We start from the raw sequence: 26,288 nt of genomic DNA on the forward strand, positions 1-26,288 counted from the left end.
TGCATGGGTGCAGAACCCTACCCTGCTGCCGCAACAGATGATCCTCCAGAAATGGCAATCTGATCAGAGGGCACATGCTCATACCCAGATTTTTTGGTACCACACTCTGACTGACCTGTCAAAAGATTGGCCTCGGAAGCGGGTCCGTGCCCTCTCTTTGGAGTGGGGATTACACAAGGTCTGTAACTACTGTTCAGCAACAGACACCATCAGTTTACGGTCCTAGATCGCCTTCGAGTGCATGAGGACACACTCATTGCACAACTTGGAGTTGTGCCCCAAGCCCAAACACTAAAGGTGCACCTTGTGTGGGTCAGTTACCCACATTTGTTTTCAACAGTCACAGCATGGTTTGAATCCTGTAGTTTAGGGTGGGGACACTGGACTCTTGCACATTTGATTTTGAGATTGGAAGGTCATCAAATACCTAAAGTAAGGGGAGGGGTCTAAAGATCTGTATTCCAAGGCACAGAAAGAAAGGAACTGATTTCAGCAAACAGGGGTGGCGCTTAAATGTGGCTCCGCTCCTTTGCTTTCAGGGAATCTGCACAGGGCCATCTAGTGGCACAAGACGTTCTGCTATGAAAAGTTGCCAGATCCAGTCTGGCACCAAAGGAATATTGTAATAGTGAAGTGTAATTAGTAGTATCCATCTGAAAATGTGTTATACTAATAACAGGCGTCATTTTTACAAGTCTGCTTGAAGTGTGATCCTTCTATAGGCCACAAACTGTACTTTTATATTTGTTCAACCCTGACACATCAAGAACATGCCCAATGGAAGAATTATCTCCAATCAGTCAGTGGAGTTGTTGACAAAAGGATCTGTTTATGGTGTGGAATTGTCCCAGTGGATATCGAAGGCATTCCGTCCCACCCTCTGCTGATTTGTCAATACTCACTTGAAAGCAGGACTTCACACAAGAGGTAAAATGTAAAGTAAACTTTATTGTTTGAGAACCACAAAATAGACTTCTTTGGTTGTACAAATTTCACTAGTTACAGTCTTGGTGAGCTATGTCCCCCCCTCAGCTACGTTCCTGCTTGTGGCAAAGGAGAACCACAAAGAACTATGTAAAAGACAGCGGAGGCTTCTGATCCTGTTCCCTAGATTTTCAGTTTCCTTTTCTTCCGCAGAAGCCATTCATGAATTCCTCCTACCCCAGACGGCACTCCAGTTCAAAGCCAAAACACTAAAATCATTTGATTATAGCAAAAATAGATAAAACCGTTCATTGTTAAATACATGGCTCAAAAAAGAGAACTGAAAAAAGTGTTTGTTTCTCGTCAAACCTACCTCCTCTGCCAGGCCCATCAACAATTTTAAAAAAAGTCTTACGAGTTTGGTTTTATTTGAAAAATTCTCTAAAGACAGGCATACAGTCATTCATCGCAGAAACATGCAAAAGTGCAGGTTGGGAACCAGAAGAGGAGGCACGCTGGCAGATTGAAAGGAGTAGGCGAAGCTGATCTTAACGGAAGATTACTAGAGAGAGAAGTGGACACTGGTCAGAGACGTGGCTGTGAAACAGGGCGACAAAGTGCTCACTGACAGACAACTCAAAAATTTGGACAACTCTGGACTTGTTGGAAGGCTACACAACAGGGGATCCTGTTGGCGGAACAGCAGCGCTAACCAGTAGGATGCATATTTCAGGCGCGAAAGACAGCTCAAAAACATGGCCGACAGTGGCAGACACTGGCTTTTGAATGGCAGACAACAGTGGAGCTTCTAACAGACTAAAGAAAACGTCGCAATGGAAAACAAACATGTGTCGACTTGATGGTAAACAAGAAAGGGAATGATGAGTTCTGGTAAGTGAAGGTAAATAGATGTGAGGACTCCAGGCTATACTGGACTCCATTAGTAACAGAAGAGCACAAGCTGGAACTGCTCTCAAACAATGAGTCAAGAAAAAAAACACACTACTCATAGAGAAGCGCCCCAGCTGCTGGAAACACGGTTGGGTAATGACGATGGAAAGACTGCTTTATCAACGGAATAGGGGTGGTGGAAGTATAAGAGATGTCAAACTTCTAGACAGACAATGGCAGAGATAGGAGTCATGAGTCCGTGGAAACAGAAAAACATGCCTGAACCCAAAGCGGACACCTCAGACATAAAGCCACTGGATGGGAGAGTTCTGCAACCACCGTCTGACAACAGGATCACAGTGAATGGTAGAGGTGGGGGAATGACTGCACCATCATCAGAGACCGAGGGGAAGAAATATCAGACAAAGGGACGAGGTAACAATGGAATTATTCTCAGACAACGGGGACAGAGAGAACAGTAGAACCACTGTCAGAATAAAAGGAATGAGGAAGAAAGATGCAACCACAGACAAGAGAAGGAGAGACCACCCTGTTACCACTGTCGGACACATGGGGAGATAGAATGTAGGAGCTTCGGATACAGGGTGACAATGCTAAACCCACTGGCTTAGGGTACAAGAATGGCGGACGGTGGGAAAAATGGAGAAAGGCATTATTACAGAAATGATTTGGTTGTATGAAGCATTGTTCCAGGTCATGAGATGTTAAGAGATTGGCAACCAGGCAGACAAGTCACCAGTTCCCTTTGTGTTTATAAGATGGGTAACTCCCTCAAGATGGAAGGTATCAAACGCAGGCAATAATAAATACATACATACATCCATCCATCCATCCCTGGAAAGAACTACACAAAGCCAAATATTAAATACACATCCAAAATTAAACAAGTAGTAGAACAGGCACATTAACATTAATGTACATATATACAAACAGGGCTTGCACAATCCCCACGCAGCAGCACGCATAAACAAACATTCTGATACCGCCCTCCACATCTAATCCACTCAGGCATGTGCATTAAACAAATAAATACGAACATACATAGATACCGTACACTAAAAATGAGTGCAGTGGAAAAACTATACAGATTAAGCAAAGACTCACGCTTTTCCCCATACACTGCCAAGCACATAATCAGGAACAAAAGACTGCAATCAAATTCAAATGTGTTTAGGTCTTCACTATTACACAGCAAACATACAAGGATACAGGCAAACACTCACATACGGGAATAAACGCAATTCCATATGGCAGTAAATATATACAGTGATGCCCAGCCAACACAGGAACACGTCCTACACCCTTGCAAGTGCAGGCATTCTCAATGTAATTGCTTCGGTGGGTTTGGTGTTGAGGTATGACGATGGGGAGAGAAAGAGAATGCTACAAGACAGTGGAGAGTTGTGAAAAATGAATGTGTCCAGGGCTGCCAAACAGATCTCTCCTGAAGGGTACATAGAAGACAGTACAGAGGGTGAAAGGACTGACTCCTTTGTGACAATCCTACTGCAAGCACACTAGAAGAGAAGGGGCATGTATGTTTAAGATCAATGGTTAGCCCTTCACAGACAAATACAAGAAAAGAAGAGGAAAGGCGTAAGAAAAAAAACAGGAGGGGAAAAAGGAGGTTTCACGAAGTACTGCAGAGATGCCAAGAATGTTTAGCCACTTGCGGTCTACTGTCTTCGAGTGGATCTCCAGGCACTATTTATATGAACGATAGCACCAGTAAGATAGGGGATTTCGCTGCCTCAGAAATATCAGGGTTCACAGATACCACCAGTCAAGAGTGCTTTGTGATTTAAAATGCTGCTACTCTGGAACCAGCTATAACGCGTAACATAGGTAGGCTTTCCAATTGCTTGCTTTAGAGTAAACTCTGAACTAGCACTGGCCAGCCCGTTTGCACACCGCATCCAAGGTGTGCAGCCTCCTCACAATCAGACTATTACTCAAAGGGACACTTGCAGTTGCATGGTGCAACTGGTAATCTGGAGGCTATCTCAGCTGTCACAAGTGCAATGAAGGCACACCTAAGATCGAGCACTGCCCATTTAGAACAGGCGAGATGTTCTAGCTTTACAAAGAGTCCAGGTCTAGGAGAAATGGAACTGTAACTCAAAGAGCTTAAACTATCATTACTTGGGTAAATGAAGCATCAGAGGTTTGGATTGGTTCCATATTGCAATCATTGTTGTACGGGTTCGAGCACAGCAGTTCTGTGTCTGAAACATCATTCCGCTTGCTGGAGCTCAGCATCATTGCTGTGCAATGTTACACTTTCCATTCCACTAACGTGTTACAGATCGTGCTAGATTCCCTAAGCTGAAAGTCACTACTAGCCCTTCGTGATACCAGGAGACCACTGCCTCTTTACCCCCATGTTCTGCTCAGCTCCCTGTCTCCTTACAAACATGCAACGGACAACCGTTTTACATTCGCACCATCAGACGCCAAGCTGCAGGTCCCGAAATTCATTGGGAGATTGCAGTTTTTCCACTTTTTGTCTCCAAACAGAATATAAATAAGCTATATAACAATTCCTTTGGGGGCATGGGTAGGAACTGAAGGATTGCAGAAAGAACAGTCACTCAAGTGAAACCCAAAATCAGTTAGCAAAACCAACCAAGCGCTGAGGTGGAACCCAACCAATGCAATGTCATAAGAGCACAATGAGCCAAGAGACCAAAGAAAAATAAAACAGCCATGAACAGCGTGGAGAAAAACCCCACAAAAGACACTTGGCAGCAAAGACATCAGCAGTTTGTTCGGAATGACACAGCTACCCAGCCATCCCTCAGGAGCTAGGCCCCGGGATATCCCAGTACTCCCTTCAGCTGCACATGACATACCAGAGAGGACAACATTGCAGGTGAAATATTGCTGTTTGCAAGATCGAAAAAACCTAAAGCCACCCTAACTGTGCTACTCTTCCACAAGTAAAAAAGAAAGGTTAAAATACCCAACTCCCTGCATTTACTAATTCAATAAAAAAATCAACTAAGGAGTCTCTGGCAGCATAAAAACATGATAAAAACAGCTCTGGGCCCAGTGGAGATGTGTCTTCTCCCAGGGCTCTCTGAAAAACCAGATGCGTGATCTCACGCATGCACACGCGATAATACATACACTATTTACAAATTAAGAATTAGGCCGGCCTCTTTTTCCCCCCCCCCACCCCGACTTCGATATTGCAGACTAGAGTATGGCTGCTGCTCTCCAGTCCCACTTCCACAATAAGGGTAAAAATAACAAAAGCTTAATACCAGAAGCCCCCCTACCCACTCAACTTGCTCCCGCCCAAATCCCAAAAAATCCCCTCCCTGTTTTGGACACCCTACCCCATTCCAAATGTCCTCGGCACCAAGAAAGTGACAGCAGAAGTCCACCTCAACCTGTCAAAGAGCACATTAGCAAGCCAGTCAACCCATGTGGTGTCCAGGATCAGTCTCATGGCCATCGGCAAAGACTGCGCGCTAGTCCCTACCCCATGGCAGTGAGGGGCTCTGGAGGGTCCCAGCCTTTGCTGCTCCATCAGTTTATCATGTAGTGGGATTTCACAGTTCCAAGTGCGTGATATGAAGCAAAGAGGACAGCTGCAACCCTGGCGGTGCTCTGCCCCTTGCCTGGCGATCTATGTTGGAATGGCTGCCTCCAGGCTTCGTCGGCCGTGTCGTAGTTTCCTTTTGCTGCTGTAAACGGACATTTCCTCAAGTGCGGAGGGGCTGGGTATGGAGATGTTCTCAGCTAAATCTGCATCCTCGGCTTCTCCATCTTCCTCTGGGTGAACTGTGTAGGGAAATAACAGACAGTTAAATATGCAACTATGAAGAAAGACCATCTTCTAAGACAAGACAAATGGAAACAAAAAGTTGGTTCTCAGTAGCATTGCTTCTTACACGCTGATAGCTTTTATTTGTCTTGGTGTCCCTCTCCCTCATGTCACTCTATTAAACGTATCTGGGGCATGTATTTCTAGTCCTAAATGTTCTGATACCAACAGGTGAAGCAGAGCAATAGCAAAATACTGGAAATAAATAAAGGTAAGCGCCACTGTTGTATTCTCTCTGGTCTCTCTTGCCTGCAGACCATAGAAGGTCATAGATTCGTTGCATCTGTTGTTAGATGGAGCTCGGTTGTGTGCAACAGGTAGAAAATGGTCAATGCTTAGTTTAGAAGCGTATGTGTAGTTTAGTGTGAAGTGAATTTGCATTAACTCTGTGGAGGCGTTAGCGGTGTTTTCTGGCCATGGGTGAGTGTGATCAACTACTCTTCCACTGTAGTTTCTCTTTAGTGGGTGGTGGTTTGTCCATTGATTGCTTGGCCTGAGTGAAAGGGTCTTGATCTGTACATCTAATAGCATATTATAACGTACCATGGTGTCAAGTAGTGAATACCAAATCCTTATTAGACTGAAAATATTGTGAAGCCTCATCACTTGACTTGGAATCAAATCCTACCATTGGAGGAATGGCGCCAAAGGTCATGTTACAAGAACCCGGCTCTTCCGGCACCTCTACAGCTTCTTTAAACAGAGATAGCTAGAACTCCTTTGAAGGGGGACAAGCGTGACCTTCTCCTTCGTCACAGGACTGTCTAACTTAGGCTTGGGAGGACAAGATCCATGCCAGACTTTAAAATCACTGGATGGAAATGTATCATATGTGACTATCCCGATACCAGGCTCGGATGTGCCTCCTCCACTTTGGTTGGGCACATACAGATTCAGATGCTATGAAAGGGCATTTGTCTAGATGATGGTGTAGAACCATACATTGCATGGGATGAATGTTTACCTCAACAGAAGTTTGAGAATACCCACGCTCCACAAGTTGCTGCAGTCTTGCCTCACAGGGAATGCCTGACAGCAGTGAGAGATGCCTTACAAAGGAAAATGTAATAATGTCTGCAACTCAAACATTAAACCTGGACAGAGGATATTAAAGTATTAATTTCATAGCAAAACAAACGGTTCATTTGGCAGATTACTAATTGCATTATTGCACCTGGCCCTTTCTGCAAGGACACCCCAAACTTTTTGCCTTCATTTGCTAAACCTGTTTTTGTTGGCGTTGAGGATTCTGTCCTCTTTACCACTGATAAGTGCTAAAGTGCTTGTGGTCCCCCCCTAAAACATGGTAAAACTGGCCTACACCACACTTTACTTGCCTTTAAGTCCCTAGCATATGGTACTACATGTACCCAGGGCCTGTAAATTAAATGCCTCTAGTGGGCATTAACTGTACCACCCTCACAATTAGGCCTGCTACTGCAGCCTGTGTAGCAGTTTAAACTGCCATTTTGACCTGGCATAATAAACCTCTCACACCGAAACCTTCCCTTTTAGGTTCAGCGTGCAAGCGCTTTTCGACCTGCTGTAAGTATTCTGTGGGCTTTTAACCACACCCATCACTTGCATTCGTTCGTAGTCTTGCCTTTCAAAAATCAACTGTCCCTCCTCGGGCCGGTTTAGTTACCGCCTTGCAGACTGACCCTGTTACATGGATTGTTGCACGATTGCAGATATACAGGGAGTGCAGAATTATTAGGCAAGTTGTATTTTTGAGGATTAATTTTATTATTGAACAACAACCATGTTCTCAATGAACCCAAAAAACTCATTAATATCAAAGCTGAATATTTTTGGAAGTAGTTTTTAGTTTGTTTTTAGTTTTAGCTATGTTAGGGGGATATCTGTGTGTGCAGGTGACTATTACTGTGCATAATTATTAGGCAACTTAACAAAAAACAAATATATACCCATTTCAATTATTTATTATTACCAGTGAAACCAATATAACATCTCAACATTCACAAATATACATTTCTGACATTCAAAAACAAAACAAAAACAAATCAGTGACCAATATAGCCACCTTTCTTTGCAAGGACACTCAAAAGCCTGCCATCCATGGATTCTGTCAGTGTTTTGATCTGTTCACCATCAACATTGCGTGCAGCAGCAACCACAGCCTCCCAGACACTGTTCAGAGAGGTGTACTGTTTTCCCTCCTTGTAAATCTCACATTTGATGATAGACCACAGGTTCTCAATGGGGTTCAGATCAGGTGAACAAGGAGGCCATGTCATTAGATTTCCTTCTTTTATACCCTTTCTTGCCAGCCACGCTGTGGAGTACTTGGACGCGTGTGATGGAGCATTGTCCTGCATGAAAATCATGTTTTTCTTGAAGGATGCAGACTTCTTCCTGTACCACTGCTTGAAGAAGGTGTCTTCCAGGAACTGGCAGTAGGACTGGGAGTTGAGCTTGACTCCATCCTCAACCCGAAAAGGCCCCACAAGCTCATCTTTGATGATACCAGCCCAAACCAGTACTCCACCTCCACCTTGCTGGCGTCTGAGTCGGACTGGAGCTCTCTGCCCTTTACCAATCCAGCCATGGGCCCATCCATCAAGACTCACTCTCATTTCATCAGTCCATAAAACCTTAGAAAAATCAGTCTTGAGATATTTCTTGGCCCAGTCTTGACGTTTCAGCTTGTGTGTCTTGTTCAGTGGTGGTCGTCTTTCAGCCTTTCTTACCTTGGCCATGTCTCTGAGTATTGCACACCTTGTGCTTTTGGGCACTCCAGTGATGTTGCAGCTCTGAAATATGGCCAAACTGGTGGCAAGTGGCATCGTGGCAGCTGCACGCTTGACTTTTCTCAGTTCATGGGCAGTTATTTTGCGCCTTGGTTTTTCCACACGCTTCTTGCGACCCTGTTGACTATTTTGAATGCAACGCTTGATTGTTCGATGATCACGCTTCAGAAGCTTTGCAATTTTAAGAGTGCTGCATCCCTCTGCAAGATATCTCACTATTTTTGACTTTTCTGAGCCTGTCAAGTCCTTCTTTTGACCCATTTTGCCAAAGGAAAGGAAGTTGCCTAATAATTATGCACACCTGATATAGGGTGTTGATGTCATTAGACCACACCCCTTCTCATTACAGAGATGCACATCACCTAATATGCTTAATTGGTAGTAGGCTTTCGAGCCTATACAGCTTGGAGTAAGACAACATGCATAAAGAGGATGATGTGGTCAAAATACTCATTTGCCTAATAATTCTGCACTCCCTGTACTTCAGAGTAGGCGAACAATTTTTTTGTCTTTTGTCTCTTCCCCTTCGTACTCCATGGCACTTACAGCTCAGAACACCGCAAACTACATTGGTGGTACTGAAGGGCTAGTCGCATTGTTCACACTTATCTAATCAGAGTCATTTCTTTTGGCTCTCCAATTCACTCTCCATAGCTTTCACAAAAACACTTGTAATTGTTAAATGCTTAACGTGAAAAACACAAAACTCCTCAAAGATACAATAGTACCTGCACTCGGAAAACTCACTCCATAATGCTTTTCAGGGTATTACTATTACAAAACATTTTTGCTCATAACTCAGCCTGTGGTGGTCCTAGGACATTCACCATGGAGTGCTATGTCTACATCATCTCTAGGTCACCACACTAGGTTACTGGGGACCCCAATATAATAACCCCTCCACCATTAAGTGTCTTTTTAAGGTCTCTCATGGCTGGAACATTTGTTTTGTAGCTGAGAGTAGTTTGTGATTTAAGAGCCTTGTTTGTAATTTCACTTCAGTAGGCCTGCTAGCCCTAAACATGTGTAATGTGCTATGCCCTCTAGAGACTAGGTGACCCTTCTAGTTTCTTTCTTTACTCCTCGGTGGCTCTCTAGTGTCTTTTTTGGGGGAATTGTGTAAGCCAGCCAGGAGATCCGATGGTGGGGTGGTAAAAGTGGTATTCTATTGGAATCGGCAAGGCAGATTTAAATTAGGATGATAAATGGCAACATTTTAATTTTTGGCTGCAGATTAGAGGAAGAAGTTAAATGGAAGGGCTTTAGTTATGTGCAGGGCCACTGGAATGTTGTGGCAGGAAGAGACAAAATTATGAGGCAGGGTTGACCAATTTATGTGGCAAGAAAAGTCCAGTTATGAATTTACAACACCAATAGAGCTAACTCAACCACATTCGAAACCTACTCCATTGCAAATGCTTAATACATGTCACGCCTGAGGTAAGCCCTAAAGGCTCATAGGGCAGGGTGCGCTGTATTGCAAAAGTAGAACATGTGGGTTTAAGTTTTGATGTCTTGGTAGTCAAAAACTCAAAGTTGTTTTTCTCTATTGTAAGACCTATCTCTCCCATTGGTTAACAGTGGGTTACCTTTTTACATTAAGTGCTAACTCTAGATTGGAAGCAGGTAGAAATCTGCTATTTAGACTCAAACAAATTGTAATTTTATATCCTCTAACAGTAATGTCAGATTTTATGTCACAATTCTGAAAATGCCACTTTTAGAAATTTGGCATTTTCTTGCCCTACCCATTTGTGACTTCTGCCAGTGTCCTGAGTCACACCGATGTAAATGGCTCTGCTGTTGGGGTCTCTATATTCCACCTAGACAATGACACAAAGGGGACTTGGTGTTTGGGCTGGATGGGCCATCCTGCCAGGACGGGGAGAGCTGTCTTGCCTCACTTACACTTCAAAGGGCTTGCCTTCGGCAAACAAAGGAGGATGACACCAGCCTATTGTTACTAGAGACGGTTTCAAGCCTTGACAAGGGAATGGAAGAACTTTCTAGGAGGAGGTGTGGGGGTAGCTAAGGAAGTACTCCCTTACACAAAGACAGGCACCAGGAATAAATATTGACCTCCAGAGACATTCGTCAAAACACTCCTGGACCTGTGAATATTACAGAATGACTGACATGCTGCCAGAGGACTGTCTTGCTGCTTGACAACTGCTGTGCTGTCTGAGAAGGAAGAATGGATGTGTTTACTTTCATCCCAGGCTAACATGATTAACTTCAGGGGGCAGTTGGCTGACCTCCTGTGAGTTACAGGGACATAAAAAGCTTCAGAAGCCTCTGGCAACAGCCCAGCTGACCTCCTGGGATGGACCTGCAAAGTCCCTGTTCCCCACGAAGTGTCGCCATAGGTCCTGGACCCTTGGCTGGCATTGGAGTGAACTCCTTCGTAAATGAGAAGGAGAAATCCTGAAGTCTGGGCTTCCTGCAACTGCAAATGTGCTCAGCCGCAGCCAGACACTGCTCCCTGTGACGACCGCCAACAAGGTAACACAAGATCGGCACTTCATGCTACAGCAATACTGGCTTGCTGTGACCACCAATGTGAAATTACAGCAACAAATATCCGTGACTCCTGACAGGCTCTTCGTGCTACAGTGATACCTGTCTGAGATGCTCTCCCTGCAGACTCCTCCACCTTGAGCCGAACTCCTGACTCCAGACTCAGAGGGGACCTTAAGTGGGACTAATCTGGTACCTCTGTCTGTCCTATACTCTAATGTGGTCAACCCGAACTTGTGATGTTCCCCTGGTTTACAAAGACCAGATGACTGTGGGTGGCATTTTGGGCTTTCAGGTATTATTTTCACTAAAAACGTTAAACTTGAATAACTTCGGTTCTACTGATTGGATTTTTGTTGTGCTGGTATTTTATTTATTAAAATTTACTCTATTCCTCTACACTGGTTTGGAATTTTTCTTGTGTTGCGTGTGTGCTGCATGAATACTTTACATGCTGCAAGTTAAGCCTGGCTGCTTTTGTACCAAGCTACCAGAGGATTAAGCACAGGCTCATTTGGTGACTTTTGGGGTTCACTCTGACAAGAATTACCTGAGTGGGGCTCGCAGTCCCCTTAACCAATAACCCAATGTCTTACATTCACCAACAAATTTCTATATCCAGGTAAATTGTGAAGGGCTGACCCTAGTCTAGCCTGGGCAGCATCCAGAAATGTCAATTCAAACGTAACCCTCCTAACCAACACTAATATCACACTCAGCGGTCGGACGGGGGTTGTTGTTCCTAATAATTCTGCATAATAATTCCATTATACCGCTTGACACTTACACTCACATAAGAAAACTGTTACAAGTCATGTCCATCACCCAATACTGTACCAGTCTGCAGCAATAACCCACCCATTATCAGCTAACCAGGTATGGAATAATTGAAGAAATCTGCAACATGCTGCTGGCAAATACATGACCGTAATTTAGTCAACAACACAGGGCCTAACAAGCTACCTACCGTGACCGCTTCTTGACATCAAACAATGGCAATCAGACACAGCAAGATAGTAACTTAGTCCATCACAGTAGATCTCTCGGCCACTTCACCCTGCAACCTATGCCTGCTCTGGATCGTAATCGTAAAAAAAAAGAACTGGAGAATGGACAACCCTGTGCTGTAGCCAGCTATGTGTACTAAGATCACAGGACATGTCATAAAGGGGCCTGCAGAGCTGTTTAAAGCTGGCAACTTACTGAAAACCATAAACTGCATGTAGGACTGACTCTGTACACACTATACTGCATTTTGGTATAGTATATACAGAGTCCGGTGTACCCCAGAGGCTTTACAGAGGCCGAAGCAGACAAACCTAATGCACTCTTTTGTGGTAGTGTGGTCGAGCAGTTAAACTTATCAGAGGATGGTGCTAAGCATTTGTTGTACACACACAGTCAAGACATGAGGCACACACTCAATGATTCACTCCTGTCCAATGTTTTATGTATCAAAAAATATATATTGCTGCAGGTAAATACAGCTTCAAGAATGTTTCAAGTATCAAATGCACTTTCTTTGTAATTCAAAGGTAAAACTGTTTTCAGGTAAGCAATACTTTTCAATACCATAACTAGACAGTCCAAATTTCATTGATGACAATGCAGTCTGGGGTTGGGGGGATGGGGATAGAAGTACATACACAGTTTGCAGGTAAGTACTAGACCTATGTTCCCAGTCTTCGGGGGTTAAGGCGTCCACAGAGACGTTTAGGAAGACACCAAGGGTGCAGCACTAGAAACATGGGGTCGACCGGGTGAAGAGGTCAAAGTTGGTTTGGAGTGCCTAACGGAATCCTATGGAGACTGGGGGCACTCAGAAGTGACCGTTGTGCAAGTACCTGTGGTCTCAGAGCATGGGCCCCCTGGGGGTTTAGATCAGCAACCCGGGAGGTGGAAGGGGGACCCAGGTCAGCACCTAACATAAACCTTCAGTGGCACAATGGCAGCCGGGTGCAGAGTGCAAACAGCATAGAGCGCCCAATGCTTTTCAATGAGGAACTCTGGGTTCACAAAGAGGCTGCAGGCTTGGTCTAGGGGGCTGGATGAACAAGACCAATGGCTGGACAGGTCAGTTGAGGCTCCTCTGGACGCTGATGGACTGTCGGCTGGGTTCCCCAAAGCTAGGGATCTGCGGATGCAGGGATACCTTTAGGCGTCGGGTAGCTTCACCGGATCCGGTCAGGGAGGTCCTCTGGATTCCAGCTGCAGGCATCGTGGTGGTCAGGAGGGGTCAACCCAGGATGAACTTGAGGTCAGAATCGCCTAGGGACCTTATCTGGAGCAGTGGGCCTCCTGCATTCGGGCCATGGGCGTCGGGTACAGAGTGGGAAGGACTCGCGGATCTGGAGGGTTCTGTTGGATGAGGTGTTGTGGACAGGGCCGCTGTCCTCGGGAGATCTGGTCTTTAGGGAAGGCAGGTAGTCCTCTGAGGATTTGTAGAGGTCGCTGGTCCTGCAGGATGAGTCATCTTCTTGTAGCAGGAGTCTTGAAGCTGCAGACAGGCCGATAGGGCTGGGGCCAAGTCAGTTGTCTGGAGTCTTCCCTAGTGGTTCTTCTTTAGGTCCCCGAGAATCTGAACAACAAAGTTCAGGGGTGCCCCTAAATAACAGATTTCGGGCTTTACAGGGGTCAGAGGGCAGTACCATATGGCTACTGACCCTGGGGGTCGCTACACCCTTACAGTGCCCAGTCCCTTTGCTACATAGGATAAAAATCAAAGACACAGCCCTTTCTGACAAAGGCTCTACACTGTGTAGAATGAAACTCATGAGGGGGCACACAACTAACCCTACTGGCTAACTCCCTCCAAATCAAGATTGAAGATTCTGCAAGGAGGAGGTCACCTCAGCTTCTGGTGGTCCCAGCTGGGATGGACACTCCTCCTTGTGCTTACTAATTTTCCTGCTGGACCAATCACCTAAAATGGGGCTTGGGCCATTGGGGGGGGGGGGGGGGGGGGGGGGGGAGGGGGGGCTGGCATCACGACTGGCTGGAGTGCCCTGAGGCAGCATAACAAAAGGCAGGAGCATTTGCGGATCACTGCCAAGTGTTGCTGTTCGTGCAGGGAGGGGAAGTGTGATGCACCTCCACCCAGAGCAGGCTTTGTCCCTGGCTCCTGAGAGCACAAAGGCTCTCACCCCATGGAGTCAGAAATCTGTCTGGTGGTGGCAGGCTGGCACAGACCAGCCACACACTATAGGGTCAATTTCAGGGGGGGCATCTCCAAGATGCCCTCTGTGTGCATTTTACAATAATTCCAACACTGGCCTCAGTGTAGGTTTATTGAGCTGGGAAGTTTGATATCAAACTTCCCAACACTCAATGACACCATCATGGGGCTGTGGGGTTCGTAGTGACAAACTCCCAGCCCATGTAATCAACATGGCTACTCTGCACTTACTGTAGGGGCATATTGCTATAGCTATACCCTCACCTGTGGTATAATGCACCCTGCCTTAGGGCTGTAAGGCCTTCTAGAGGGGTGACTTGCCTATGTCACAGTCAGTATTTTGCAGGCATGGCACCCATGGAGAAATGCCATGTCGACTTTACCTTTTGCTCTCCACCCACACCCACAATCTGCAGTGGCAGTGTTCATGTGTTTGGTGAGGGGTACCTTTAGTGTGGCACAATACATGCTGCAACCCTTGGAGACCCTCTCTGACCACAGGGCCCTTGGTACCACTGGTACCTTTTACAAGGGACTTAGCGGTTTGCCAAAGGTGTGCCAATTGTGGAAGCAATGGTACAGTTTAGAGAAAGAACAGGTGCTGGGCACTGGTAGCAGGATCCCAGCACACACACAGCATCAGGCAAATATTGGAAGGGTGACCATGCCAAAAGGAGCACTTTCCTACACTGCACACCTCCTCTCTCACACTTCTTCATTCATCTCTCTGCCAAGCGCAATGTCCCATAACCCGATAAACACACCTTGGCGGTCATCATGTACAACATGGAATCACTTGCCACATAGGATAAAAAAACAAAGACAAAGCCCTTTCTGACAAAAGCCCTACATGGTGTAGAATGAAACTCATGCAGGCCACTGCTCCAGCACCCCACACATGGGTAGTAAGTTTTGGCTTACACGTCTCTGTACCAGAGAAGTGATGTAAAATAATTAGCTAATATCCCAAGCAAGCCCCCGCTATTTAGAATGGCACCGGGCCACCTCCACAAGCTCGAACATTGTGACTACACAGTACATTAAGTCAGTTTAAAAATATTGGTGTACACGTCAAATTGCATACCTGTATAATTAGTGATTTTTCAATGGACATGCAGAAAAACAAAAAAATATAAAATATAACAAAGTGTGATAGGGTGGCTGGCAGTGTCTCCCCTAATAAAACATAGCTCATAGAATTATTAGGTTTAATATTTAAGGTAGCAATGGCACACATAGCAGAAAAAGAAGAATTCACTGTTGACAGCACTAGACATGGCGGTGATAGTGTTACTATGTGTAGTAGCGATTGTAGTAAGGACCAAATTTAGTAGCATCAATTAATAAAACAGCAGAACTGGTCGCAGTAGTGCTACGAGTAGTAGCAGTACTTCTTGTTACACTAGTTCTAGTAGAACGGTCTAGAAGAATAAATTTACCCTCTGTAACTATCTTTCTGGTGGATACACTATTTAACCACATTACTCACCTTGTGAATAATCCCTAGAAGTCAGACTGGATCCGGAAACTGTCAGAGCAGTTCAGTGGCTCTATATCTACATTGTGTGGCTCTATATCTACATTGTTCTGCTCACGAAGTGATGAGTGGAACCGCACATAAGTGCCACCCCTGGGCACTGACAGTTGCTTTGTAGGCTGTTCAGCCTTCAAATACAGAGCTCATCAGCAAATCAGTATGGCCAGTGTGCACACCTTTCTAGATCGATGAGTCCAGGTCACAGAAAGAGCAGGTGGAATAGTCGGTGAGAAATTTGAGGTTAACATATCTACCAAAAGGGCTGAAGGTGAGTAACTTGTTCTGATGGATGCTTCAAAATGCAGATTCCTCACCTTCTGAACAGATAGCAAAGCAATACTACCTAAGGTGGTGTGACTGCGAACTAGCTCTAACTAAAAAGCCCTACAGGACAGAGTCTGCAAAATGCCCGTCTTGACAAGCACAACTGTCGACACAGTAGTGTTTTGTGAACATATTGAAGTCCATGTGGCTGCCTGATAGATGTACAGGACAGGCACGCCGCATGCTAACGCAGAGGTAGCAGCTTTGGCTCTGGCGGAATGAGCCTGTAAGCAACCTGGGGGCTTAACCAGTGATTAGCAGATCTGTATGCTGATAAAGAACTGACCGAGAGAGTGTCTATTTTTGCACTGCAGTAGCCTTCTTTGCTCTTGAAAGCTTTCCAAACAGCTGATCTGGCACTCATTGTTTTTTGGTACATTGCTATAGAAAGTCAATACTCTTCTAGGGTCCAAATGATGGAGTCCCTCTTCTTTCGTAGAGGGATGAAGTAGAGCAAAAAATGCTCGAAGTATCACGTTCTGACTGACAGGCAAAGGAGAAACCATTTTCGGTAGAAAGGAAGCTTGGGTCATCACAACCAACTCACCAGGGAAGAAGGTGGTGCTAAGGCAGATTTAAACAGACAGCCTGAAGCTCACTAATGTCTAGTCGACTTTATGGTGATGAGAAAGACTGTCTTCAAGGTCAAAAGTGTCAAGGCACAACTGTGCAATGGCTCAAAATGGATGCACATCAAGAATGTGAAGAAAAGTGGAAACAAAATACTTACCTCTAGTAACAATCTTTCTGGTAGAGATGTTATCTAACTGCAGATTCCTCATCTTTTGAATACTTCAGCAGGTGTCAGACTGGATACAGAAACCTTTTAGCAGTACTTCTGTGCGGTGCCCGATGGCACCATGTGGCTCCTCACCGATGCCACTGTGCTCCGGAAATGACTTGTGGAGCCTATACAGGCACCATTCCTGCACTCTGTCAGTTGCTTTCAAGGCTGTCCCCTTGACAGAGCCCCAGTAGTCAGCTTCAACCAGGGAGCAGATTCCTAAACTTAGGATCTTTTTTAAAATGGAACAAGCTCAATTCACAGAATGGGGGAGGATGGAAGGGTTGGTGAATCTGCGGTTAGACAGTCTCTACGAAAAAGAGCGTTAATGAAGATCGGTAACTTGTTCTTCTGATCAACTCCCAATGGCAGATTAGTCACCTTTTCAATAGATACCAAAGCAAGACTTATTCAGCAGTGTACTCATCACAAAATAAAATGATGGACGGAGTGTTGAAACTTTTCAAACGCTCACCCCCACTCACAGATCTGGGTTTAATCCATCATTAGTTTGCTTGCCACGTCACCCCAGTTCGGACCCAGCCATATGCAAATCAGTCTTGACCCTGCTCCCTATGGGAGCAGTCCAGCCCGAACTGCCAGGCCAGGTCCTCCCTCAACAAGATTCAAGCATCCTGGGACCGGTTTCAGGGTATCACCCTTCATCAGCCAGGCTAGCTAGAATCCAGTAGCGCAGCGAGCAAGAGACCAACATTCAGAGGAGTGTCAGCGAACTGGCTCAAACCAAAACGTACTCTAGGATTGAGCAGCTCTCTCGGCAAACCTGGTTGTCTTGACAGGAGTGCTCTGTGAACATATACAGACACTCCCAGGCACCCATCTGACAAATTACCAGGACAAGACCTCTGCATGCCAATGTACTGGTAGCAGCCTTGGCTCTGATAGAATGAGCCCTTCATCCTTCCAGGGGCTGCTTCTTGGCCAATATGTCAGTCAAAAACATTAACCAATGATAAAAGTAGAGAAAATACAATTGCTAATTTCAAACAAATGAAACTGTAAATCAATCATTGAGACTGCAATTTAATTAATTACATATTCTTAATTCATTCTATTTTGCTCAGACGCAAGAATAGCCTGTACACATTCTAAAACATATTATACACAAATCAAAATACAAATAAAAAAATCCGAAAAACAGTCCTTCAATCTCCTCCTCTTCTCCAAAAAAAACAGCGTGATTACTGCCAATGCTTTCAGTGTAAATCCACAGCAAAAGAGATTGTTGCATTATATACACATCTCTGTATTACCCTTAATTTTCACACACATTTGAAGCAAGATGTGTAACTTAAGAAATCCTTATGAACAATTTTTAATTTTATTACTATTATTTTACTATTTATTATTTTTATTATTACTATTATATTATTATTACTATTAAATTACTAATTTTAAATTTTATTACTAATATTTATTATGTCTGAGCAAAATAGAATGAATTATTAAGAATATGTAATTAAATTGCAGTCTCAATGATTAACAGTTTCATTTGTTTGAAATTAACAATTGTATTTTTCCCTACTTTTATCACTTGTTAATTTCTTGATTGCCTTTACCCATATAGAGTGGGGTCAATAGGGTAGACTCCTTTTTCTTTAATACTTCTTGGCCAATATGTAGCTGATCGTGACATAGAGCATGATCCATAACAAGATGGTCTCCTTCTGCATGGCTTCGGACTTTCTTTGGTCTTAGAAACCCCACACAGCTGATCATCCTCTCAATATTCTCTGCTGTGATCAGTGTAAAAGCTCAGCGCTCTTGGGTTTCAGATGATGAAGTCTCTTCTCTCCTCCTCCTTGGTGGGTGAGGTGGAGCAGAGAATGTCAGTAAGGTGATGGTTTGACTTTGCACAACCTATAGGTGTAACTGCCACTTGTGATCCACTAGGCGACTGCCGCAGAGTGTGTCTGCCCCAACGTTCAAGCAACCTGCCTGGTGGTTCAGCACCAGGAAGATACCTTGACAGTCCAGCCATTTCAAAAGGTGCAACGCCTCCTGGCATAGGGTTAACAACCCTACCCTGAGCTGATTCTTGAAATACTACTTGGTGGGCATGTTGCCTGTGAGCATGTGCTTCCTTTTATGGGGGGCTGGACGGCTCAAAGCTAAGCAGATGGTTTGCAGCTCCAGAAGTTTGATGTGGAACCAGGCTTCGGCTGGAGACTAGAGGCCTGTGATCTTCACATCTCCCAGGTGAACATCAAACCACAAGAGATGCATTGGTCACCACTGACAGCTGTGGGATTAGGTAGGGAGAGAGGCCTGTGGCTAGCCTGATCAAGGATGACTAACCACCACTGCAGTTCTTTTGCAGTAACCTCTGAGATCTGATAAGGCCGGAGAGATCCCATTGATGCTGGGCCCACTCAGTCTTCAGATCCTACTTCATAGTTTGCAAATGCCACCTGAAGTGCTTAGCCAGCAGGTTGCCATCAGTCCCAGCAGCCGCAGTCGACCTCAATGAAATACAGGACAGCGGCTCAAAGATTGGGAATCATAGCATGAATGTCCTGGCCTTTCCTTTGCTGGAGAAGGGCATAAACCGAACAGTGTCCAGAATGGCTTGGATGAAAGGGAGCGTCTGAGGAGGAGACAGGTGTGACTTCTGCATGTAGTGAACCCTAAGGACATCAGAAGATTCTCTGTAGCCTGGCAGTGAGTGATGACTGCCTGGGGCGAGCCAGCCTTCAGCAACCAGTTGTCTAGGTAGGGTAAAGCTGGGCCCCCTGATCTCCGAAGATGTGCTCCCACCACCTCCATCACTTTCTTGAAGAGCTGTGGGGCACTGGTGAGATGTAAAGGAAGCGCAAACTGAAATGCTCCTGCCCCCCCCACGAACCACAGATAGTGCCTGTGAGCCTGCAGACCTGGGATGTGAAAATAAGTGTCCTGCAGGTCCAACACTATAATATAGTCTCCAGGATGAAGGGAAGAGAAGACCTGGGACAGAGTGAGCATTTTGAACTTGTCATTCCTAAGGAAAGAATGGAGATGACACAGGTCTAAAATAACATGAAAGCCTCTGTCCTTCTTAGGCACCAGGTAGTAACGGGAGTTAAACCCGCTTCCAATGCCGATGCACTCTTGATAGCCCCCTTGGCCAAAAGGGATCACACATTCTGCCATAAGACAGGCAGCTGGTCCTCTGTCTGTCATTCAGAGTATGGTAGAAGATAGGTTGAAGCAGCCGAAAGGGTAGAGCATCCCTCTTCTCGACCATTTGCATTATCAATCCCCCCCCACCCCACCCTTCCTTCAATCCAATGTTATGGCCTGCCAGCCAAGTAAAAAGTGTTGAATCGTGCCTTCAACTGGGTGGTTGTGCTCCACTAAGGACATGCTAAGGGGTTTTGGAAGGTTGGGCCAAAGGTGAGTGGTGGAGTGGCTGACACGCTGTTCCTGACCACGGTGTCAGTGGTTGCAACGTCCTTGGCCATCAAACAGATGGGAACCCAAGTAAGGCTGAAGTGTCTGTGTGTGGGAAATACCTGCCAGAGCGGTGGAAAGAACTAAAGAGCTTATGTGGTTGGTGCTGTGGAACAGACAAGTCCAAAGAAAGTTCTGTGGCCTTGCTCTCTTTGAAAAGCTCCAGAGGGTAACCTCCCTTGTCCCCAAAAAGGTGAGGCCCATCAAATAGCATGTCAATTAGGGACAACTGAACATCGCCAAATAATGAATGTAATGTACGAGGCCTGCCTTGCTGGGACACTAAGCAGCTCAGATGGAGTGCGCAAAGGTTGCGGTTCAATGAACTTCAAGCGCAGCCTCAGTCAAGTTTGGAATTGGCTCGGAATCCGAGAGCAAAATGGGTTGTGCCTCACCCTCCTGCATTGATGTAGTGGGTATCAGCACTCCAGGAACCGGCATTGAGCTGGAGTTAGCAAGGGCACTGGTAGAGGTCTGGTGACAGCATAATAGGGTCCAACTGGTGCCAAGGACCAACTGACTGACAGTATTCCAGACGGGGGGCTTCTCAGCTCCATGGGGCCCGCAGGCGTGCAAAAGGGAGTCGGAAGGGATCCAAATATACTTAACATGGCTTTTGGGAACTCTTGGATCTGCCTCAGTATCACAGGTGGCCCCGGAAAAACATTTGTGCAGAGATAAGTTACAAGATTGGCTCCTTTATCAGCAGAATTTGGCTGCAAGATCAAAAGGACTGACGATGTCCTTGCACCTCCTCAGGTGTACTAGAGTGGCAGATAGGAGCAGAGTGCCACTTGGGTTTTAAAGTTTTTTTCTTTGACTTATTCAAAGATTTGGAGCGCGACAATGAATGACCAGACATTTGCTAGTGACAGTCCTTACAAGGATTAAACTTTGTCTTCTTGTAAGATGGCATCTGCCTCGCAACCAATGTAAAATGGAGGTAAACTGGTCTCAAAACAGACTAACTGTAGCATTGGACCTGTATCTGGCAGCATTGAAAGAAAGGAATTGATGTCAGGGAGTGGCACCTACATTTACTCCACACATCACTTCGTGACCAAATGGGCTGAGTGTGGATTGCTACAGAGCCAAGTGGCATCATGCAGTGGTACTGCTAAATAGTTTCCAGGTCCAGTCTAATGCGTGGGGGAGTATTCAAAAGGTGAGGAATCTGCAGTCATAAGTCTATCAGTAAAATGCGGCAAACATTTTGAAAACTGCATCACAACTGGTGATTTCAATAAACATTGATTTGGCATCCGCACGACGGCCAAAAGAGGTAACAAAAGCAGCCCTTAATAATGCCCAAGGCAAGTCCTAGGCCAGCTGGGGACAAAAAAAGCAACAAAACTTAAAACAACTTTGCCCATAAAGTGTCAGTACGGTGTGTACCACATCAATCCACAAATTTGTCCCAATGGCTGGCATACACTAACTTAGTGGAGGGACGCCTCATCATCAAAAAGACACCAATGACCTCGGGTTGCAAGCTGATGGTCAACTGCTGCCACTCTAATTCTAAGCATGGAGATGTAAAATGTGCAGGTCTGCATGAAACACCCTGATCTGCTGCTGCGATAGACGATCCTCCCAAAGCCGCAGCTTGATAGGAGGACAGATGCTCATGCCCAGGGCTTCCTGGTTCAATCTGGTGCCACTAGGAAGACTGAGCCCAGTCGTTCCTGATCTTCTTTAGCACTTGGGACAGGAGAGCTACTGGTAGGAAGGCATACAGGAGTCTGGAACTCCACTCTAGGTACAGGGCATCTTTGAGTGAGAGCTGCTTTGAAATCTTCAGCATGCAGAAGTGGTGACACTGGACTTTCTTATAGGTGGTGAAAAGATCGTGCAAGGGTCCTTCCCACTGCTGGAAGACAGTCTGTGCCACCTCAAAGAATAACTGTCATTCATGATCCCCTAGGCGGCTGAGACTGGGTTCACCGGCCTTGGCTTTTAAATATCCCGCCAAGTGGTTCAGCACAAGAGAAGTCTGTTTGCAGTCCACTCGCTTCCAGTGGAGCACGGCCTGCTGTTACCCGGACCAGGACCTCACTACACTCTGCTTGTTGCAATACTACATGGCGGTAGTGATATCCATGAGCACCTGCACCAACTTTTATTTGATGGTAGGCAGGAAGGCCTTCAGCGCCAAGTGAATTGCCTTAACTCCAACAAGTTGAAGCGGAGTCAAGTCTCCGCCAGAGACCAGAGTCTTCTGCTCGCCATTTCTCCCAGATGGCCTCCCGGAACCCAGTAGTGATGAATCTGTGACCACTACCAGCTCTAGGTGCAACATCCAGAGTGGCCTATCACTGACTTTTTCGAGGTCCATGAGCCGAAAATGCTGATGTTTTGCAATCTTCTCTAAAATCTGGATACAATTCAACAGATTTTCCTGACATTGTGCCCACTGGAATTTCAGGGCCCACTGAAGAGCCTGTAGGTGACACCAGGATTCAGGAAGCCTACAATCCCAGCAGTCTCAGAGTCATCTGCTCTGTGATCCTAGACCAGGGCTGAAACATTGGGATCATAGACTGAATGTCCTGGACATTCTGCTCTGGAGGAAAAGTGTGAAAAGTATGCTATCAAGAATAGCTCTGATGTTGGGAAGCGTCTGAGAAGAAGATAGGTGTGACTTCGGCACACTGATAGTGTACAACAGCAATGTTTAATTAAGGTTCACTGTCTTGATGTGGTTCACGACTATGGCAAGCCCACATCCAGGAGCCAGGCATCCTGGTAGGTGCAGACTGGTACCCCGACTTCGGAAGGTTATGCTGTGCATCCAAGTGGCACTGGTGATGTCAAACAGAAGCACTGCACACTAAAAATGCAACTTGTCTACAGTGAAATGCAGGTAGCGACTGAGGCCCTGCAAGAAGTGAATATGAAAATAGAAACCTGCAGGTCCAAAACAACTACCCAGTGTCTAGGGTAGACAGAACCTAGGCTTGTCTGAGCATCTTGCTTTTGTCCTTTGATTGGTAGGCATTGACAGGTTGAAGATCTAAAATGGGACTAAGGCCTCAGTCCTTCGGCACAAGGGAGTAGCAAGCAGGGGTAAAACCCACTCCCTACTTCTGAGGCCAGAACCCTCTCTATGGCCAATGTGGTCAAAAAGGCCTGTACTTCCTGCTGCAGAATGGACAGATGGTGCTCAGCCAGCCTGATGGAGGTGGGTGGGTGTGGTGGAGGTGTCGGGGGTGGGGTTAGCGGGTAGCTCTGGGGAACAATTTAAAAGGTCACTTGTCTGAAGTAATGGCCTGCCAGCCATGGAGGAAATATCAGGTCCTGTCTGCGACATGGTGGCAAGGGCACACTAATACAGCTTTGTGGCTGCCTTCTGCACCTGGTCATGAAAGGGATGAAATGTCTGATGGTCTGGTGGAGGGGTCTAGGGTTAGCCAAACGGAAATCCTTGACTGTAGCCATGGAGAGGGCTAACTTGTTAGTAGAACTGTCTGTCAGGAGCAAAAAGACCCAGGGAATGTGCTTAAATCGTTCTAAGGCCAATTTTGTGTCTAAGAGGTGGGACCAGTCAAATGCCATGTCGATCAGGGGCAACTGGACATATCCGAAGAAGCCAGTAAACCTCATCCAGGCATGGTGCAGAAGAGCCACACTTGTGAACATTGCACGACCTAAACAGTTGATAGCGTTCAAGTAAGGGCGTATTACGGATTTCACTGCACACCACAACCATCCTGGATAGCCATAAGGCCATCAGGAACAGCTGGTAAAACTTGTGCCACTGTGCCCTAAAAGGCAAGGGTGTAGCGGCCAAGAATGCTACAGGTGTTCACTGGCTTCAGAGCAAGTCTCATTTTCCAAATGCCTTGATTTGTTAAGATTCACGATCAGGTGGAGCGATAGGAAAAGGGTTAGGCTTAATTTTGCTAGTGGACACCAGTACCACCAAAGTCTGTGGCACTGGATGCTGTGTACATAAGGCTTGGTCATCTGGTGCAGGACAATGATTACCGGCCTATTAACAGGCAGACCTTGTAGTCCCATATACCCTGTGAGTTCTTCTGGGCACAGCTGTCTGAGGCCCTGGAATTGACACCATACGTATATCTTGTAATGATCTGTCAGAGACATCTGTTTGAGACAGTCTCTATAGGGTTTGAACCCAGTCATCTTAAGGGGGTGGAGGGGTGACATTTTATTTTTCACACTGGTAAATCTTGAAGAATCTGAGGTCTAAAAGATCTAAGAAAAGCTCCGGACCTACGTCTGAACGTGGGTAAAAAAAGCAAGCTGACATCAGTGCACATGGGTGGTGCTTATATGTGGGTCTGATTCTCGCTTCTGGAGCAGAATGTTGTCAGAGTGGAGCTGTACAACACGACCTACCAGAGCACAGGATAACTGTTCTAAAAATCTCCAGATCTAGTCTGACACCTGGGGAATATTCACAAGGTGAAGAATATGTGGTTAGAAGTATTCATTAGAAACTCCTACTTATAGATTTAAAGCATCCACATAAGGAACACAGTCACTTCTTGGGGTCAGACGATGATGAGAATATACGACCTCTTCAACTGAACATTACCTTTGTGCGATGCTCAAACAGTAAAGTTAATACACACCTTTCCAACCAGAGGTCTTTATAGAAATAATAAATAACAGAGACAATGTGTGTTTCCTTGATAATTGTCACTAGTCAGATGGCAAAAAAAGAGAATATACGTTGCTAATATTCATTCCGTGGTTGGGAATGTTACAAACGTGGCGTACCACGAAGATACAGTTTTTCCCTCATTGAAGGGTAAATGCGGATTCTACTTTGCCTAGACTGCAGCACCTCAGCAATCATTCAATTTTTAAGACCTTAACATATCATAATAGCCAGGCACTGCTAATTACCACACATATTACATCAGTCATAACAGCTTATATAACATCATTGATGTCAACGGAACATTTGCAATAAAGAGTGCGAGTTATACTTCGAGCACGAGTTCTAGTTTCTTAAACTAAGTATAACTGTAGAATTTCTATGGTCTTGTGTGTGTCCCTCTAACCTTAGCAGTCAGCCAATACATATTTCATTCTGTACTGGCTGGCAAGCCTAGGGCGTTTTCAAGGCAAATTGAAAATATGATTTTATTTCTGAGTGCACAATCACTCTAGTTTGAAGATACGAGCATGTCTCTCACCATGGTTGGTTAAGGGTCAGTCCTGTAATGGGTTAAATGCTGCTTATTGGTTACAGGTCAGAGGCTTCACACAGGTCGTTAGTACCTGTGTCAAAAAGTCCCATGCGGTCTGTGTAAGAAAGTGCCCATTTGGTATGGTCCCCCCTCCCTTCCCCAAGTGTGTGCTGGGATCCTGTTAATCAGGTCCCAGCACCCATGTTCTTTCCCTGTGTCATTGCTTCCACAGCTCGTACACCTCTGACACACAGCTAAGACCCTTGTAAAAGGTGCCAGTGGTACCAAGGGTCTTGTGACCAGGGAGGGCCCCTAAGGGCTGCAGAATGTATTATGGCACCCTAAGGGAGTCCTCACCAAACACATGGACACTGCCATTGCACACTGTGTGTTGGTGCCATGCCTACAGAACACTGCCTGTGGCATAGGTAAGTCACCCCTTTAGCAGGTCTTTCAGCTATAATGCAGGGTGCATTATACCAAGAGGTGAGGACATAGCTGCATAAGCAATATGCCCCTACAGTGTCTAAATCCATTCTTAGACATTGTAGTGCAGTGTAGCCATATTGAGTACATAGACTGGGAGGTTGTCACTACGAACTCCACAGCTCCATGATGGTTTCACTGAATGCTGGGAAGTTTGGTATCAAATTTCTCAGATCAATAAACACACACTGATGCCAGAGTTGCATTTACAGAAAAATTAACACAGAGCGCCCTCTTAGATATGTCCCCGAAATTCCCCCAACTCTCTAGTGCGTGGCTGACCGGTCTATGCCTGCCTCCCACCACCAGACAAGTTTCTGACCCCAAGGGGGGTGCTATCGGGAGTCAGGGACAAAGTCTGCTCTGAGTGGAGGTGCTTCACACCTCCCCCCTACAGGAACAGCAATACTT

General features: G+C 45.6%; 1 protein-coding gene across 23 annotated transcripts in view; it reads right to left on the reverse strand.

The window, feature by feature from the left end:
• Nucleotides 1-928: 928 nt before the first annotated feature.
• SCRIB (scribble planar cell polarity protein) overlaps nucleotides 929-26,288 on the reverse strand; it is a 551,765-nt gene continuing 526,405 nt past the window's right edge. For 19 of the 23 annotated variants that reach the window (XM_069220949.1, XM_069220942.1, XM_069220947.1 and 16 more), the window contains one exon: nucleotides 929-5,625. In XM_069220949.1, coding sequence (XP_069077050.1) covers nucleotides 5,471-5,625 — 155 coding nt within the window. In that variant the 3' untranslated portion in view covers nucleotides 929-5,470. The remainder of the gene's footprint in view (nucleotides 5,626-26,288) is intronic. The other 4 variants (XR_011201023.1, XM_069220951.1, XM_069220953.1 and 1 more) reach the window with 2 other exon arrangements.

The sequence above is a fragment of the Pleurodeles waltl genome, chromosome 2_2 (assembly GCF_031143425.1).
Source record: "Pleurodeles waltl isolate 20211129_DDA chromosome 2_2, aPleWal1.hap1.20221129, whole genome shotgun sequence".
NCBI lineage: Eukaryota > Metazoa > Chordata > Amphibia > Caudata > Salamandridae > Pleurodeles > Pleurodeles waltl.